Raw genomic sequence first — 18548 nt, 5'->3', positions numbered from 1 at the left:
CAAAATAAACATTAAATGTCCCAAATTTATGTAGTAGGTAGGACAGATCTTTCTTGAAGCATGGAAAGTTTTTTCTAACTTCCTGTGTGTCTCATGTTGGATTTCACTCACCTCCTCCCCCCAAAGGTGAAATCTATTCAAGCAAACAAACAAAAAATCTAGTTGACAGAGTAGTGTTATAAACATGCATGTCATTCACCTGTGTTCATCAGTTGTGAGTATTTCCCTGTTTTTGTTCTATCTTGATATGTATTTATCTACTTTTATATTTTGCAGCATCATTTACAGAGTAAGTTATAGACATCAAGATGGTTCATCTGTAAATATTTCAGCATGGAGCTCCTAAGAACAAGGACATTCTTTTATATAGCCATGATACCATTATCACTTATAAGAAATTTAACATTGATAGGATATCTATCCCTAATGTACAGCCTATATTCAAATTTTCTTAATATATCTCCAAAATATACTTTATAGCTATTTTTCCCCAATCTTGGATCAAATCACGGGTCATGCATTGCATTTAAGTTGTCAATCTCTTTAGTGTTCTTTAGTCTAGAAACTTCTCTCTGCCTTTTTTCTTTCATGACTGCCTTTTAATTTGGCTGTGCCACGCGGCATGTGGGATCCTAGTTCCCTGACCAGGGATCGAACCTGAGCCCCCTGTATTGGAAGCGCAGAGTCCCAGCCACTGGACCGCCAGGGAAGTCCCATGACTGCCGTTTTTGAAAGTTGAAAGCAACACCAGTCTACTGTAGTAGCCACTAGGCACATGTGACATTTTTTATGTGACTAGGGCAACTGAGGAACTGAATTTTTAGTTCTATCTATTTTTAATTGATTTAGTTTTAAATTTACACATGTGGCTAATGGCTATCTCATTGTACAGTGCAGGTCTGGACCATTTGTCTTACACAGTGTCCCACAGTCTGGATTTGAATGATTGTTTTCTCATGATTCTTTCCTCATTATTGGCAAGTTGATTGCATAAGTAGTGATACTTATTTCCAATTACATATTTTCCAAATATGTCAATTTGCAATTATGTCAAGTATACAACATTATGCCAGTTTGTCCCAGACAGTGTTGTATAACAGAGCACTTTAATGCAGCTGTTCAAATATGATACTTGTTTTGTGTGCCCCATGATAAATTAAAAAGCAATTTTAAATTATTTACCTATTTAGTTTATTTTCATTATTAAGGTATTGGAAGTATGACTGCAATGTTGTCTTCAAGCCTGGGGTCTTGATCCTACATATAGTATGGAAGAGGCATCTCGGTAGGATGGTAGACAAATGTTTGAAAGATTTTGTCACATTTTCAAGGCAAATGTTCAGGAAGTTCAGAATAATTCTGTAGTAGTAGAACTTAGCTATGTAGTGCTCCTTTTCTTCCTGCCTCCTTTTTTTTTTTTTTTTTTTTTAATTTTTTTTATTTTTGGCTGCGTTGGGCCTTCGTTGCTGCACGCGGGCTTTCTCTAGTTGCGGTGCGCAGGCTTCTCATTGTGGTGGCTTCTCATGTTGCAGAGCGCGGGCTCTAGGTGCGTGGACTTCAGTAGTTGTGGCATCGGGCTTAGTTGCCCTCTGGCATGTGGGATCTTCCCGGACCAGGGCTCGAACCCGTGTCCCCTGCATTGGCAGGCATATTCTTAACCACTGCGCCACCAGGGAAGTCCCTGCCTCCCTTTTTGAATTGGCTACATTATGTTACCCTGAGTAATACATTTAACATCTAATGCAATGTAACATTTGATATAATAGAAAAGAATATTTTGGCTTTGGAAGCATTTAAGCTAGTTTATGAATAATTAAGGGTCTATTCTAATGGATTATTACCATATTGCTAATTATTTGAAATGTAAAGTTTTCTTTAGTCTTTCAGAACTATATACACATGTATTAGTATTCATAATAAAGACTGATAGAATGGTGAACATGTAACTGATAATTTAGAATACTTGGTAATCTTTATTTTTTTATTTTTTATTTTTTTAAAATTACTTGGTAAACTTTAAAAACAGTTTTTGTTTAGTAGATGAAATGGATACTTTTGTAGAAAAATAGTTTCAAAATCAACTCCACTAGAAGCAGAACTCCTAAATAGACCAATCACCATTGAGGAAGTAGAGAAAATAGTAAAAGAGCTCTTCCATAAATACCAAGATGACTTCACAGGGAAATTCTGCCAAATCTCTAAAGATCAGGTAGTCTGGTGTTAACTGCAACTACTCAAGACTGTATAAAAAGAGAGAAAACTTAAAAATTTCTTTTTGAAGTAAGTTATGACATTGATCCCAGAATCTGACAAAGTTTGCAGCAAAAAAGAAAGCTACCAACCAGTTCCAGTTAGGAATATTGGTGTACAAATCTTAAATGAAATATTAGTAAACAAAATTCTGCAATCTAGAGGAGAAAAATCATAATTTCCTAATATGGGGAAAAAGCATTTGTCAGAATGCAATATCTATTTATTCCTAAAGCGTTCAGTAAAATTTTAATGGGGAAGTACTGGAGGCATTCCCACTGAAGTCAGAAACAAGACAGGGATGACCACTGTCACTGCAACTCCATGGCGTTGTGTTGAAAGTATTAGCCAAACACATACAAGAAAATGTTAAATGACACCACAGGGAAGCACTCAGCAAAATCCAAAATATAAGAAATCTATAGGCTAAATGACTATAGATTAAAAGAGATTTAAGAGACATTAACCAAATATGGTATTTGTACTTTTCTTGGATTCTTATTCTGAGACTAAGTAATTTCAACTGTAAAACATTTATGAGACAGTTGAAATTTGAACATTGATATTGATGATATTCAAATATTATTGTTTTAGTTGTGATAATGATATTGAGGATTTTTTTTTGAGTACTTATCTGTTGTGAACACACTGAAATGTTCATGAATGAAATGAAAAAATTGTCTAAAATTTACTTGAAAAGAACTGGGAGAAAGGTTGGGGAATGGTTACAGGGTAAAGGTGAGATAAGAGTGGGCATGAGTTGATGATTATTGTAGCTGGGAGGTGGATACCTGAGCTTCACTGTATTAGTCTATTTGTGTATGTTTGGAATTTTCCATGATAAAAATTTTTTAAATAGTTATTTGCTATTCATCTTTAAACTCTTCACGGATATAGGTTTAAAGAGTGCATGATTACTAGAAGAGGGAGGTGGGCTTTCTTTGGATATTTTGTAGATATTTTAATTTGCATATTTTCCACTGCAAAACACTGTTATTAGAAAATGTATAAGTCAACATTTAATAATCTTTGTGTTAAAGACTTGGTTTTGGATTCTTATTAAGTGGACTAAGCCTAAATTTGGCTTTAATTATTAGTGGTAGATGTCAGTTAGAAGTTCAAATGAAAGGGTTATTATAAAAATTTTAGTAACTGTTTTAAATGAGATAGAAGTTTTCTTTAAAATTGCTTAATCAAGGGAGAGTCACTCCAATATAAAATAAAAAGTTTAAAAAAAAAAGAACCAATACAAGGATGTATTGTACAACACAGGGAATAGTCAGTATCTTATAGTAACTGTAAATGGAATATAACCTTTAAAAATTGTTAATCACTATGTTGTACCCCGGAAACATAATATTGTACAATTAAAAAAAAGAACCATTTACATTTCTTATTAAGATTTTTATACCAAATCCAAATGCTTTGCCTAAAGTCTTGGTTTATTTTTTTTCAGATGGATTTAATGCCTTTTATTAACAAAGCTGGCTGTGAATGTCTTAATGAAAGTGACGAGCATGGATTTGACAACTGTTTACGAAAAGACATGACCTTCTTGGAATCTGATTGTGATGAACAGGTAACCGAATGCTTAAGGCTTGTAGGGATTATCAGTATTTATGCCTGCTCTTGTTTCTTATTCAGGTTTCCATCTCATGATTTCATGTTTCTCTTTTCCAGATGCTCACTTCTTTCTTCCTTTTTATAACTTCACCCCTGTCCTTTGACCCTGCAGACCCCCCTCGTTTCTTTGTTCTTCTATGCCAGCTGCACTACAGAGAATCACCGATCTCTTGGATCGCCCCGAAGGCTGAGTTGAGCCTTCACTCTTCTTAAGTCCTTTTGTTCATTCTTGACTTGCCTTCATACTTCCTGCACGACTTGGTCCCTGAGAAATAGAGACTAATTAGATGAGCACTCCCTGTATGTCTAGTCCTCACTCCCAGTTGTAAACCTGTTGTATTTCCCTATACTTCCCAGCATTATTGTCCCAGAGGAAGTAGTGTAGTATAGTACTGCCTTTATCAAGCCATCTCTGTCTTCATCTTGACTGTTATTTTTATTAATTTAATTTCTATTGCATTGCCTCTGCTTTGTCCCCATTTCCTGTTCATCTTTTACATGTTCACAAAAGTTATTTCTCTAAAATATAAATCTGATCATGCTTCTTTTTCTTAAAAGAGTTAAATGGTTCTTCAGTGACTTCAGGAAGAAGGTATCGTATTCTTGCTGACTTTATCTGCTTCTAGCTTTCTACTCTCATAATCCTCTTCACCTGTGGTTCAAGTCTCTAAGCGTGTCATGCTTATTTTCTGACACACAATTACAGGTCAAGTGTAAAAGGTACTTACATAACCAAAGGGAGTAATTTAAGTATTTTCTTAAACAAATAGACCACAGTGATTTGAAATCATAAATCCAAATCCCATCTTTCTTTGCTCCAGCCAGAGCTACCTTACTGTGTAGCTTTGAGAATATCGTTCACATTGTGCTCCTTGTACATGGTGCCCTGAAAATAATGTGGTGATGCGTATCAGAAGGACTGGCTACAGCTTCCCTGAAATCTTCCTGCCAAGGAAATCTTCCTCCCAGGGTAGAAACATAGGTACCTACATCAGACAGAATTTTAGCTGGAAAGAAGATTGAGTGAATGAATCAGAGATAGGCATTTCGGCATTGTTTTGTGTTCCAGTTCCCTTACCTGGCTTTTCAGATTCAGTTAGTCAAATAAATTTAGGATGGAGGTTTGGAGGTTACTGTTAGAGCTGTGAGTCCTGTTCTCTTGAGTTTTGGATCAAATAGAGTCCATTTGAGGTCTAGTCTCTCCACGTAGCCTGTGTGCATTGTCTCCAAATTGTCAAGTGACGTGGGGTGGATGCTTCCACAAATAAATTGTTTTGGAAAATAATAAGCTTAATATGCTAAAATACATAGTTTAAATTTTAATTTTGGGATTTTGTTTGATTTTTTTGGAAAGCAGATTGCTTACCAGTTTTAGGTCACAAGACTTTAGGTTCTTACATATAATTTTAGTTAATTCTATTAAATTTTGTTGTTATTTCTTTATACGAATAACACATTAATGTATTTCTCAAATGTCAACCTAATCAAATTACTTTCAACTTACTGATATTCTGTATTACATTGGTTTTGTTAGATGAATTAAATTTTGTCTGCTTCTTAATTATTTAAATCTCCTTAGCTATTGTGTTATTTAAGGTGTTCAACTACCCTTTAAAAATGAAACTATTATTTTCTTCACAGCTACTTATTACCGTGGCATTCAATCAGCCTGTTAAGCTTTACTCAATGAAATTTCAAGGGCCGGATAATGGTGAGTAATGGACAGCTTTTCTTTAAACTAACTTTCTGCTCTGTAGACCTGCTAGCACATATTTAAAACCTTTCTTTTTTTTTAATTGAGGTATAGTTGATGTATACTCCTATGTAAGTTTTAAGTGTACAACATAGTGATTCACAATTTTTAAGGGTTATTCCATTTATAGTAATTCTAAAATATTGGCTGTATTCCCTGTGTTGTACAGTATATCCTTGTAGCTTATTCATTTTATACATAGTAGTTTGTACCTCTTAGTCTCCTACCCCTATCTTGCTCCTCCTCCCTCCCCTCTTCCACACTGGTAACCACTAGTTTGTTTTCTTTATCTGTGAGTCTGTTTCTTTTTTGTTATATTCCCAAGTTTGTCTTATTTTTCAGATTCCACGTATAAGTGATATCATACAGCATTTGTCTTTCTCTGTCTGACCTATTTCACTTAGCATAAAACCCTCCAGGTCCATCCATGTTGTTGCAAATGGCAAAATTTCATTCTTTTTTATGGTTGAGTAGGATTCCATTGTATATATATTTACTACATCTTCTTTATCCATTCTGTTGATGGACACTTAGGTTAAAACTTTTTATTAAATAGAGGTAAAGATTTCTTGTTTTGGGAAGGAGTGAAATTGTTCTTAAAACAAAGCAGTGGGTAAATAATGTGAGATTATTGGACCGAAAGTAATAAAGAAACGTTTACCCTTTTTCCAAAGTTTTTTTTTTTTTTTTAGAGAAAGAGGGTCTTTTTTTTTTTAAGTTTTATTTATTTATTTATTTATGGCTGTGTTGGGTCTTCGTTTCTGTGCGAGGGCTTTCTTCTAGTTGTGGCAAGCGGGGGCCACTCTTCGTCGCGGTGCGCGGGCCTCTCACTATCACGGCCTCTCTTGTTGCGGAGCACAGGCTCCAGATGCGGAGGCTCAGTAATTGTGGCTCACGGGCCCAGTTGCTCCGCGGCATGTGGGATCTTCCCAGACCAGGGCTCGAACCCGTGTCCCCTGCATTGGCAGGCAGATTCTCAACCACTGTGCCACCTGGGAAGCCCCAAAGTTTTTTATTTTAGAATTTAAGTTCCCTCTTAATCTGAAAACAAGGGAGCCCTTTCTTCCAACTAAAGATTCTAAGTTTGAGGTAGCTATTTTTCAGGATCAGAACTGGGAGAGTTATTTCACATTCCTCCTGTTACAGGTGATAAGACAGGCTCTAGATCTTCCTATTTGTGCTCTAATTGTAGTTTCATCTTCTTTATACATATTATGATGCTGTAAACATGATTGTGCAGACTTGGCATCTTTCTTTTCATTAAATAAAGAATTGCCCTATCCACCCTCCCACCCCCTTTTTTCTGTTTCTTACTGAAGTGTTTTTTGCTGGTTGGAGTGGACGTGGGAGGGGGCATGGGGTGGGGAGTGGGGACTAGGATTTTGGTTTTTTTAGTTGATTGGGAGAAACAGTACGCTTATCAGGTAGCATTCCCTTATCATTTACTATTCTAAATTTTCGTGTATTAATGATTTTTCACTAATAAAATTGTTTGTTTATTCTGAGAATACAAAGTATTTATAAAAGCAAATGCTATAGAAATGAGTATTTAAGCAGTGTGACTATCTTAAGATTCCTTAATCAGTCACAAAACACTGGTCTGAAGTTAAAAGGACTAAGACATTCTATCAATATGATTTTACCACTGAGCACATCCTAATCCCTAAGATGAATTTTGGTAGTTTGTGTAATTAATTTCCATCTGGCTAAATGTTGTCACTGATAGTGCTTTCCTCCTAAATAACAAAATGTACCAACTGATGGCAACTGCAAGACCCAGGTCAATGTTACTTCTTTTATGAAACTTTCTGTCAGCCTGCATGTGCTGTCAGACTCCACTGCCACCTTCCCTATACCTCCTCACTGAGAGTTGTACATGTATCGTAGTATGTCTTTTATAGTTGAGGGCAAGAACTCTGTGTATATGTTATGCATGTACGTATATATGTATGTGTTTTCATCTAGTATTCCTAGTACTTAGTATAGTTTTAGCAGGCCAAGAATATACCAGTAAATGTCTGTTGGCGGGGGGGGGGGAAGTATGGTTGTGAAAATACTCAGACTTTCTTAAAATTTCTAAAGATAGAGGTAGTTATGTGCATATGTGTTTATGTCCTTCTGTTTGTATAGTGTGAATGTAATGATAAAGGGAACAAAGTATTGTATGTTTGGTGTTAGCATTTAATTTTATTCTACCACTTTATAGGTCAGGGTCCTAAGTATGTAAAAATTTTTATCAATCTACCCCGGTCTATGGATTTTGAAGAGGCAGAAAGAAGTGAGCCAACTCAAGCTCTGGAACTAACAGAGGATGATATTAAAGAAGATGGTATTGTCCCACTTCGTTATGTAAAGTTTCAGAATGTTAACAGTGTAACTGTAAGTAGTATTTCATTCAGATATATTTAACGGGTTGTGGGTGACAGTTCATGCCATCTTTAGTATCCTAGCTGATTCCAGGTGATCCTTAAAAGTAGTAATTGTCCACTTGGTTTGAAATGCATAAACATGTCTAATGAGCTAATTAAATTTTCTTCTTTCTAATTCATCTGTGTGCCCTAAAGAGGAAAGACGGATTGATTTTTTTTAAATTTGTGGATTTGTCAGTTTACGTATATATATATTATGTATATATCTTTGGCAACTTTTGTTAAAAGTTTATTCTAGAACATTTATACTTAAATAGAAGATATTTGTGCTTCCTTCATACCTGGTGATGAGTGATGATACGTCTGTAAAGTCCAATTTCCTTTTCTAGAATATAGAGTTTTTAATAGTGTAGTGGCCGTGATCTCAGTAAAAAGGACTTGTAAAAGATAGTTTTATATTATCTTAATTTACATTAAGAAAGCAGCAGCTTTTTAGCAGTTATTAATTGCTTTTGTGAATTTTAGTGTTAAAACCCAGCACATGCTTCTAAACCACCCGTCCAGCCTAGCCTGTTCCTTCAGAGGCGGGGGCAGGAGGGTTATAAAAGAGTAGTAGGATACCTAGAAAACGGAGTGGGAACCAGCACAGAGTCACTTGAGAACAAGGTGTGCCAAGCTAATGGGATTTCTTTGTGTTAGTGGATTCTGGTTTTTGTAAATTAGAAGAATGCCATAGCATGTGTTCATTTTAGGAGGTTTTCAGTGGAATTTCACAGAATATACTTCGTGGTAAGATGAAGGATTATATAAAGCTGAGTTTTCAGTAGTTGAAAAATTTTACCCAGATGAAATTAAAGAAAATGGTTGTAACATACTGGAACACTGGTTATGAAATATTGTTTTGACTTTACTCATATTTGTAACATTCAATTAATAACACCTGTTGCTTTATTTAGTGATGGGAGGAAGGCATTTGTTTATTGGAAAAGCCCTTTAAACCCAGAGATCCTAATATAATCTCCTCTATCTTTGAGAATCACTGAACATAGTTATCTCATGATAGGTTCACAGTCTTCACTGTGTCCTATCAAAATCAAAATTTTAGTCAGTGACTTAAATCCCGACACAGAAAGCATGCCTGTCACTTTTTTTGGTGATAAAATTGAAATTGAAATGACAGTTTTGATCAGGAAGTCTAATCAGAATAAGTAGATGGATTTTAAAAGCAGTAAATATAAACTGTTGTGCTTAGATTAAAAAAGCATTGCAAATAAATAGAGAGCTAGTTTAATAGTCTACTTATTATAGACTTAGAGTTTTTAATTGAATAGCTCAGTTTGAGATGAATCTGTGGTTTCCTGTAAAAACAGCAAAAACTGATTGCTTAGTGCCATCTGAGAATGAAAAAAGTATGTTGCTGAATTCAAGAGAGGTAATAATCTTAAGTAGACAGCATTTAGAGTATTATTTTTTTTAATAGAGCAAATTTTAAAAATCCAGTATATTGAAAAAGGATCTATGAGTAAAGTGTCTGTCTCCTAACATGCTGAGGGGAGTTTTTAAATAGAAAGTGTAAAGAGCCAAGCTTAAAAATCATGTAAGCCACAGTATAGTTTTAGGACCCTATTTCCAGTACTATTTTTTTCTTTTAAAATTGTAGGAAATAGAATGAATGAAGGATTATCAGAAAGAATATAACTGCAGAGGTTTTCCTCAGTGAAAAATTATAATTTTAGTAAAGTTTCAGTAGCACTCTGACCATTGTAATCATGAATTTCATACTCTTTCAACATTCTCTGTAAATAATTTAACTATGACCCTTCCACACCATCACACTAAATCATCAAGAACTTGTGTATGTGAGTGTCTTGCCATGACATCCCTGGAGAAGGTAAGAATAGCTGGGCAAACAATAGAATTAATAATGCTATAGGAGTACTAGTCTAAATGTAATTTGGATTAATCCTTACAAAGAATGGAAGGTATTTTTATTAATAACCTAAGGAAATTGATTAAAGCATGTTTATAAAAGAAGGAGTGTAATCATTAATGTGAAAATTCTTTCCTTTTTTGGGGTGTGTGTGTGTGTGTGTGTGTGTAGATATTTGTTCAGTCCAATCAAGGTGAAGAAGAAACAACAAGAATTTCATATTTTACTTTTATTGGGACTCCAGTCCAGGCAACAAATATGAATGACTTCAAACGAGTAAGTTTGTTTAAATGATAGCTAGGAGAAATAAAAATAACAATTTTAAAGAAATAATTTTAAAGCTATCAAAATCATATCATGTCATGAAATTTTATAAGGTTAAACAGAACAGTAGGTTCTTCTAATCACATTTTTAGATTTCTTACTAAGCGAAATCTCTAATAAAAATAAGTCCTACTGATATAGTGTCTGTTATGAATGGCATCCAAATAAGAGGGGCAAAAATTATTGTTTGGTTATAGAAAGTAGTTAGGAATAATGAAAAATAGTAGTAGTAAGTTAAATCATTATTAATGAATTTTTAAGAACTTTGCTTATATTAAGATTTTGATTATCATTGTTTCTGATGAAAACATATTTAAAATGACAATTTTAATCAAAAAGAATGGACTCAGTTTTACTACACTGAGATGCTTTCAAACCATGTCTTCGTGCTGAAAGAACACATTTCAGCAAATAACTATTCAGTGAACAGGCATATATGTATGTATTCAGTGAATTTTTTTGTTTTTTGTTTTTGAGGACATAGTCCTAAAGTTTGTGAAAAAATTTATAAGTTACATGGGACCTTTAGGAAAGAGAACATTTTTTCATTCTTGGAACTACTTCTAATTGGTAACAGTTCATTTAGGATGACTCTTTATAATATACAACCACAGATCATAGATGTACTACCAAGAACTTTATCAGTACAGAACCCAGTTGCTGTACACAGACTAAATGTGCAGCAGCACCGGAGATGTAGGTTTTACTGTGTTTCAGATGGCTGCATTTGGCGGGCAGTCTAGAACTTGGGGTGATTATAAGAGAGGAAGAGTTTCCCTAGCACTGCCAATGCCTGGAGGAAGAGGCACCTGGCTTAAAACTTAGAGCCCTGTTTGGGGAATTGGAGCCGTGGAACACCCTGAAAACTTATTCTTTTTGATGGCACTGCAGATCTAATTTTAATCCAACAACAGAAAAATTCATAAAATTTCATAACGGTGGATGAGCTTATAAAATTGTACGCTGTTTTTGCAAAATTGATAACCTTGACAATAGATATTTTAGTGTCATTTTCCAATTGCTATCTTTCTGTCTCACAGCATAGTTAACTTTTGGGAGGTTTAGGAACAGTTATTTACTTAGATCTGTCATGTCAAATGTTTGACATGCACATAATGACAGGTCAGAAGAAGCAGAGATTAAACATCTACGTTTTTATGATATGAAATATGCTGCACTGGGAAACTGTGAGCAACAGAGTCGTTTTGGCTGCCTGCTTTGCTACTTTGCTTGTTTGAATTAAATGCCATTGGATTTGGCTTTAACCGTGCCTTGCATAGTTTCTTTTTAGCTCAGTTCTTTCCTAAGATCTATTATTCTAAATCCTGTTATTTCCTCATATCATTAATTCACCTCTGGTTTCCTGCTTCTCACCTCAGCTTATGCTACTTGATTTCCATTTTTCCTTTAGGTAACCCCTACTCTATCTTGTCCATCTTCTTACCAGCCTGCCATTCAGTTATAGTTTTTCTAATGTGCATTAATAATTGTCTATCTAAGGATGTCTCCACCTCTTTGTTTTTAACATCCCCCCTCACATCCCTTCTAGCCTATTTTCTCTCTTTGTTGACTATCAAACTACCTTTTTTGGACTGTCTTCAGGATAGCAAAGGTATTTTTCTTTTCTTGTTTGAGAGTATTTGTGTTTGTTTTAAAATGCTATATGTTTAGGTCCTTTTTTACCTTATTGAAAATTACTGCAGAACAGTAGTTCTCAAAACTTTTTGGTCCCAGGACCCCTTCACAGTATTAAAGATTATTGAGGACCAATATTTATCTAATATTTACCATTTTAGAAGTTAAAATTGAGAAATTTAAAAAATATTTATTTACAAATAAAATCATTGTTAACACAAGTAATATTTTAAAATATATATATTTCAAAACAAAAACTACTTTTGTGAGAAGAAGAGCATTGTTTTTACACTGAGACAAATTTGTTTATAGTCTAGCTAATAGAATCCTCTCATTCTCATATCTGCTTCTGCATTCAGTCAGTTCTGCTATCGTAAGTCATGTACCCTCTGGAAAACTTCATTGTACATTTGTGAGACAATGAGAGTTAGTTAAAGAGGGAAATAACAATTTAGCATTATTATGAAAATAGTTTTGACCTTGAAGACTCCCTGAAAGGGTCTCAGGGATGCCCAGCCTGGACCACACTGAGAACTGCTGTGAAAATAGTGTAATGCTATAATGGACTCCCTTCTTGGTGTTCTGGACTTCTTAATCCATTGCTTTTAATGTTTGATAAATTTTAATTGGTTGAATGATTTTCTTATATATATTAATATTACATTTTCTTTCAGTAGTTTCTGAATGAGTTTTGTTCTTGTGTCATTCATTGAACTCTAGGGTTATTCCTCAAGAGTAAGCTAATATTTCAGTTTTCTTTATGTTGTGCTAAGTCAACAACTTCAGTGTAGGAAAACTGCAATTAAAAAGCTAGCTTATGTTTAACTGAAATTGGCCTTGTGTAGAGTTTTATTAGAAACTATCAGTGAGCTTGGTGTTTCTAGTAAAGGAAATAAGCGATACATGGTATGGTACTTGTTGTCCCTGGTGTACTGTGCTAGGTATAGTCATAATCTCTGCCAATAACGAGTTTATATTGTTAAAGGGTAATGCACAAACATTTGGAATGCTAATCAAAATTAATCAAAGCTTAGTTCAAGACTCTCTTCCTCTACAGAGTATTCTCATCCTTTCCCAGCCTGGTGATATTTCCTTCTTCCCAAGAATGGCTGGGAAAATATCAGAATGTTTTGTGAAGGAAAAGGGCCTAGAACTAAACTGGGGGAGTAGAAATGGATAGAGGAAAAGATAGCAGTGGGCACTCTAGGTAGAACGGAAAACAGGAACCTTGGGCATGGAAGTGGGAAGGTGCATGTCCTTCATTCGAGGATAGGTCAAGTATGGCACTTCTTTCCTTTATTTAGTCAGTCTGAATTTTAAAGGAATTGCACATAGTAATTGGAATTTAAAATTTCAATATAGGTTGGGCATGTATTTTATCAGCACAGAGAGGAAAGTTTTGATACCTCTGTGTAGTGAAGAGAACTGTGTAAAATGATTTTAATGAATGATAAAATAGAATTATGTAGCATTTTCAGTTTACATTTTTATGTTGTATGAGTTGTTTCTAGATAATTTTAGTTTTCAGAATGTCATTGATCTTCTCCTTATGTCACTAAGATGACAGAAGCTAAGGTAATGCTGGTGAATCTTGGATGTGGCTAGAAATCTTAGACCACCTTGCATGCTGTTACAGCTTTAGAAGGTTATACTTTTCAGATTTTGGAGACTAGAACATACCTTCCACTGGTCTGTTTTTGGCGCATAAGAAGCATTATGCCCAGATTATAATATATACTTAGGCTTTCTGTTGTAAATGGATTCTTTGTGTTGCAGCATGAAAAAAGCTTGCCATTTTAATTGGAAGTAGATGTTTTCTTTGCTAAAATATGCTCTTTACATGGATTGCTTTGTTTGAATACAAAAGTAATATAGGTATACAAAACTGAGCAAAAATGAAGGGGCTTCTGCTTCTTAGGGAATGAGGTGCATTTGAAAGGCAGAGCAGATTTTCTATGACTAATAAAAATAGACTTTTCTTAACTGGCCATTCACCGTATCAGCTATTTTTGTAACATTTTTGTCTGTTTATTTTTCAGCTTTTTTAATCCAACTCAAATGAACTAAAACCAGAAGATTTTTAACAATGAAGTAATATAAAGATTGACCTTATCTCACTCTACTCCCCTCCTTGCTTCTCTGCTCATCTAGCACCTGTCTGCTCTCACCCTTCTCATGTTCTCACCATTGTTGGGGCAAGATTTCTACAGCTTCTATCATCTGGATCAGCCTTCTTGTTACCTAAATTTCCTCAACCGTCTCTTCTTCAGATCTCATTCTAGTCATGTTTCTCAGTTGGCCTTTTATTTGTTTTGGTTTTTGTTCTGGGCTTGCAACTAGGTGCTTTAATTTCATTACCATACCAGGTTGCTCACCCAACTTCTTGTTACTTTTTTTTATTTACTTTCTCCTGTCTCATATTTAATTTTGTACTACATTTTGAGAAATAATTTTGCAATAAAACTTACATTGTTGTAAATGTTTTTAGATTTAACTAGTTGGATAATGTTTTAATCTGATCTAAAGTTTAAATTTTATTTTTTAGAAACTATAGAATCATTTTGGAAATCAAATATGAGCAGTTTCATCAAGTTCTTTTATATCAGTACTAGTGTAATATATTGATTAGGCTGAATTTGAGAGACGTGGGTTTTCTTTTCTCATTGGACCTGTAGCCCCAAAATCTTTTTGCTGATTAATTGTGGGTGTGTCCTGTGCTTTGCCAACGCAAGTGAGTTGAAGGCCAGTTGAAAGACTTATGGACTGAATGTTAGGCTGGGTTACAATATTAACATAGAAGATCAGTGGACTCTTTACTGAATAAATATTTTTGACATCTAATTTTGATGTACCAAAATTTTTGTTTGTCTGAGGTGTAATAGAAAGACTTAAAAATGAATAAAAGAGCTTTACTTTTGGGGTGAGAAACTCCATATTGGAATGCTGAATTTCTTCTTTTTTACAGAGAATACACATTGGCAAGTTGAGAGTTATCAACCTGTGAAACAGTATGCAGATTCATGTTTTCTACTGTATCACATCTGCTAAAATTTAAATTTTTAATATTAGTTGTTTTTGTTTTCTTTTGCTTAATCTAATAGCTCTGTGTTTTGTGTGTTCCCAAGGGATATAATGATCAGTAATGCTTTCAGTGTTTATCTGCTTAAATTCATTTGCGGTACAGATAGTGCCACCTCCCCTTCTTTCTTAGGAAAGCTCCCCCCAGCTCTTAAAATCTAAATTTCTTAACTCTCATCCACGTACTCTTTTATGAAACTATCTTTTGTATCTTTTTGGCTTCTTGGGCTTTTTAACACAGGGTTTCCTTGGATTAGAGAGGAGTTATTTTAAAGTAATAAAAGTGATTTTCCTCAAGATGGGGAAAACAGCATTTCTAGCATCACGTGATTAGGAATTCAGTGGAAAGATTAGGAATCTTTTCCCATGAATGACATTGACCCAGCCATGTTCTATTTTAGACCAGACTTGTACTGAAGACCTTTGTGAGTTTTGCTTGATTCAGATACTACTGTTGGGACCAGAATCAATTTAAAATATGAAAATTATATTTACAGACATACATAGAAATTTTTTTGTATACAAATACATGTTCAATAGCTTGCAAGTAGATTTCCTTAGAGATATTTCTGCCATGAGAATACATTATTATTATAAACTTTAGGTTTAAAGTAAATTGTTTGATTAGAACGTAGTTTTAGAGCCTTCCCACAGAGGATTTGTTTTCTAGAACTATTGGTAGAAACCAAATTTATTCTTTACATTTTTATTCTGCCACATTCATAGCAACTAGAACATTTTTTAAACCCTTCAGTAGAGAATTTTTCTAATCATTGCCTGAAACAAGATTTATTCTTTATCATTTCAGTAGTACATTGTCGCAATCAGGGTTTTTTAAAAATAGAAACTAGGCCAAATTAGTCATTTTTAATCTGTTTTCATTGCATGTCTACATATTGATAGAAAAGTCTAGAAACCTGACATCTTGGGCGTGAAGACATAAGTTTAGCATACTCTTTTAATTGTACATTATTTTGTGATCGGCATTGGATATCAAACATGTTTCACTCAAGTAGCATCACCTTTTTATTAACTTCTCCAAACTGTCAACCTTGTTTTGAAAAATTGCATTACTTTTCCTTAAAACAGTGTGGGAAACCAAAAGTAGCCTGCATGTGTTTTATTTTTAATTTCTAGAGGCTGGGAAGGGAGGGAGGGTCACAGTGTGCTTCAACAGTGAAGATACACTGCATGCCAAAAAATTGCAAAGATAAAAATTAATACCAGCTTTTAAAAATGATTAAAATTTGTAATATTATTTTTAAAATAACTCATATTTCTAAATCAATAAGAAGTACACATAAAGTTATTTTTCTTCTTCCTAGGTAGTTGGCAAAAAAGGAGAAAGCCACTAAGGTACAAAAGACACTGGAAGACCATATTGCAATCAGATCTACAGCTCCTGGATAATTGCTTGATTCTCACCAGAGACTTTCAATATTTCATTCATTGCCATTACCAATAAATCATTGCTTTTGTTCAGATGGTATCACTAGTGTTTCTCTTGTAATCTTAATACATGCAGTTGTAAATAAAAGTAACTACTTTTGCCAAGCTTAATTTTTGTTGTTCTAAATAAGTATTTTCCCTTTCCATTTGTTTGAAAATTGGCCATCTTCTGATTTTAGCAGAGACATAAGTGTCTGGTAGGTAGCATGCTGATCAAAAGCCAGTTTCTCTCTCAGAGGAGCGGAACTGTTGTAGGGAATTAAGGAGTGCGTGTGCGCTCACGTGCACACACACAGCAAGTGATTCTCATAGGTGGACTTGGAACAGCTAACCATGTTCCAGTGAGTAACTCACATGTTGGTTAAACAGCATTTGGGCATCTGGGCTATAGAAATTACTCAAATTATCAACTACCAGAATTAAATAAGTTTAATGAGATTTAACTGTTCTCACCTAAAACTATTAGTTAATGGGACCACAGATTTTAAACCCTATTGGATAAACTTCTAAAATTTGAGTTATTTTCTTTACTAGTAGAGGTATGTTGAAATCTGACAGTAGGGAAAAATACAGTACTATGAATTCATGAAGCAACAGGAATTGATCTCTTTTAATCAAGTATTTAATATTTTAACTACCAAAAGATACAGTGTAAATATACAGAGAACATGGGTTAAGGTTGAAAATGAATTAGCCACATATATATGTTTAAAAGGTCTTTCACAAAAGGCTGGCAAGACAAAACATCTGTTCCTTATTTTTTAAATCTTAAACTGTAATCTAGAAAGTATTAATAAATTTAATTTTTACATTTTTCTATTTTTAAAATTAACATTTAATTTTTAAATTTCTCAGTATTTTAAAATTTCAGTGTTTAAAAAGAGTACATGAGACTTAAAATTTTCATTCAGTTGATAATAAATTTGAGGACCTATTTGTCTAGGACTTTGGTCAAGATACTGATTTGCCTTTGAGTCACCAGTGTATTTATCCATGTTTCTGAAAAAAAAATTATGCACAAGTTTTTGTGGTAAAATAGTCACTTTCTGAAACCCCAATGTCATTAAATAATGTTTAGTTTCTTTGTATGGAAGCACATTAGCTGGTCTGTGGTGATGTCTATTTCATGGTTATGTTGCCTTGGGTCAAGGGGAAGCAGAAGGGCAAGAAATAAAATAAAAGTTTATAACACTCCTTAATATGGACCATCTCAGATTAATCCCGTCTGAAATTAAGAGTAAGATTAATATCAAAAGTTTTGTTTTACACTTTCGTACACTTAACCACCTTTTTGGGTAATTGTTGAAGTGCCTCATCTTAAGTATTGATGACCTCATCCTATTTATACTTGACAATTTGAAAACCCAGTGAAAATAACTTCATATCTGTAAAGGACTGGGCATCAGATTTATATTGTTCATGTGACTTTCTATAACTCGGTTGCATTATACAAACATTTCATACTTATTCAAATTGTAAATAGTGAGAAATGAATGTTTATAGGTAACTGTAACATGTTTCACTATGGGAAGTTTTACAAATAAACATGCATAGTTGACATTATTTAAGTTACCAAGCTGAAATGCTGATGTTTTCTCCTAAAGCTGTGTGTGTGTATATACACATACACACATATATACATAGTTATATGTAACATTGAATTTTCCAGATGAATAGGAAGAGCATTTAAAAAATATAACCTTAGTTATTGTAATGGTAGCCATCCATTACATAGTGTTTTCTAGAAAACAGATATTAGGTTTCTTGTTTGTTTTGTCAGACATAGCAAAAAACAGAACAAAACCACAAATACCCCACAAAACTTTTCTCTTGATTTTACTTATATTTTACATCAGGATGCATTATCTGGTGTGAAACAATAATGAAATAGCCTATCCATAATAGAAACAAAAATATTTCAGTACAAAGTCTTTGTCAGCATAAGGCTGAGGGCAAAGAGTAGCACACAGGCTACCATACTCTTATGCCCATGGAAGACATTTACGGTCCATTTTGGTCAGGTTATCCCCCGATCTCGTTTTGTTGTAGGTAGCTACTTAATCTGCTGGAGTTGACGTGTGAGTTGAAACCTGTCTGCTATCTTTGTCTCAAGGCCTGAGGATGTATACTACATTTC

The 18548-nt window shown here is 34.1% G+C and overlaps 1 protein-coding gene across 1 annotated transcript in view; it reads left to right on the top strand.

Annotated features, from left to right (window-relative positions):
• The window catches only part of TXNL1 (thioredoxin like 1), a 32854-nt gene extending 15244 nt beyond the window's left edge, over positions 1-17610 (top strand). The window contains exons 4-8 of the mRNA XM_068563411.1: positions 3707-3829; positions 5515-5584; positions 7833-8005; positions 10097-10201; positions 16288-17610. Of these exons, the coding sequence (XP_068419512.1) occupies positions 3707-3829; positions 5515-5584; positions 7833-8005; positions 10097-10201; positions 16288-16317 (501 nt within the window). The 3' untranslated portion in view covers positions 16318-17610. The remainder of the gene's footprint in view (positions 1-3706; positions 3830-5514; positions 5585-7832; positions 8006-10096; positions 10202-16287) is intronic.
• Positions 17611-18548: the final 938 nt, after the last annotated feature.

This window comes from Eschrichtius robustus, chromosome 14, assembly GCF_028021215.1.
Source record: "Eschrichtius robustus isolate mEscRob2 chromosome 14, mEscRob2.pri, whole genome shotgun sequence".
NCBI classification, from domain to species: domain Eukaryota; kingdom Metazoa; phylum Chordata; class Mammalia; order Artiodactyla; family Eschrichtiidae; genus Eschrichtius; species Eschrichtius robustus.
This window is presented reverse-complemented; position numbering and strand designations above follow the sequence as displayed.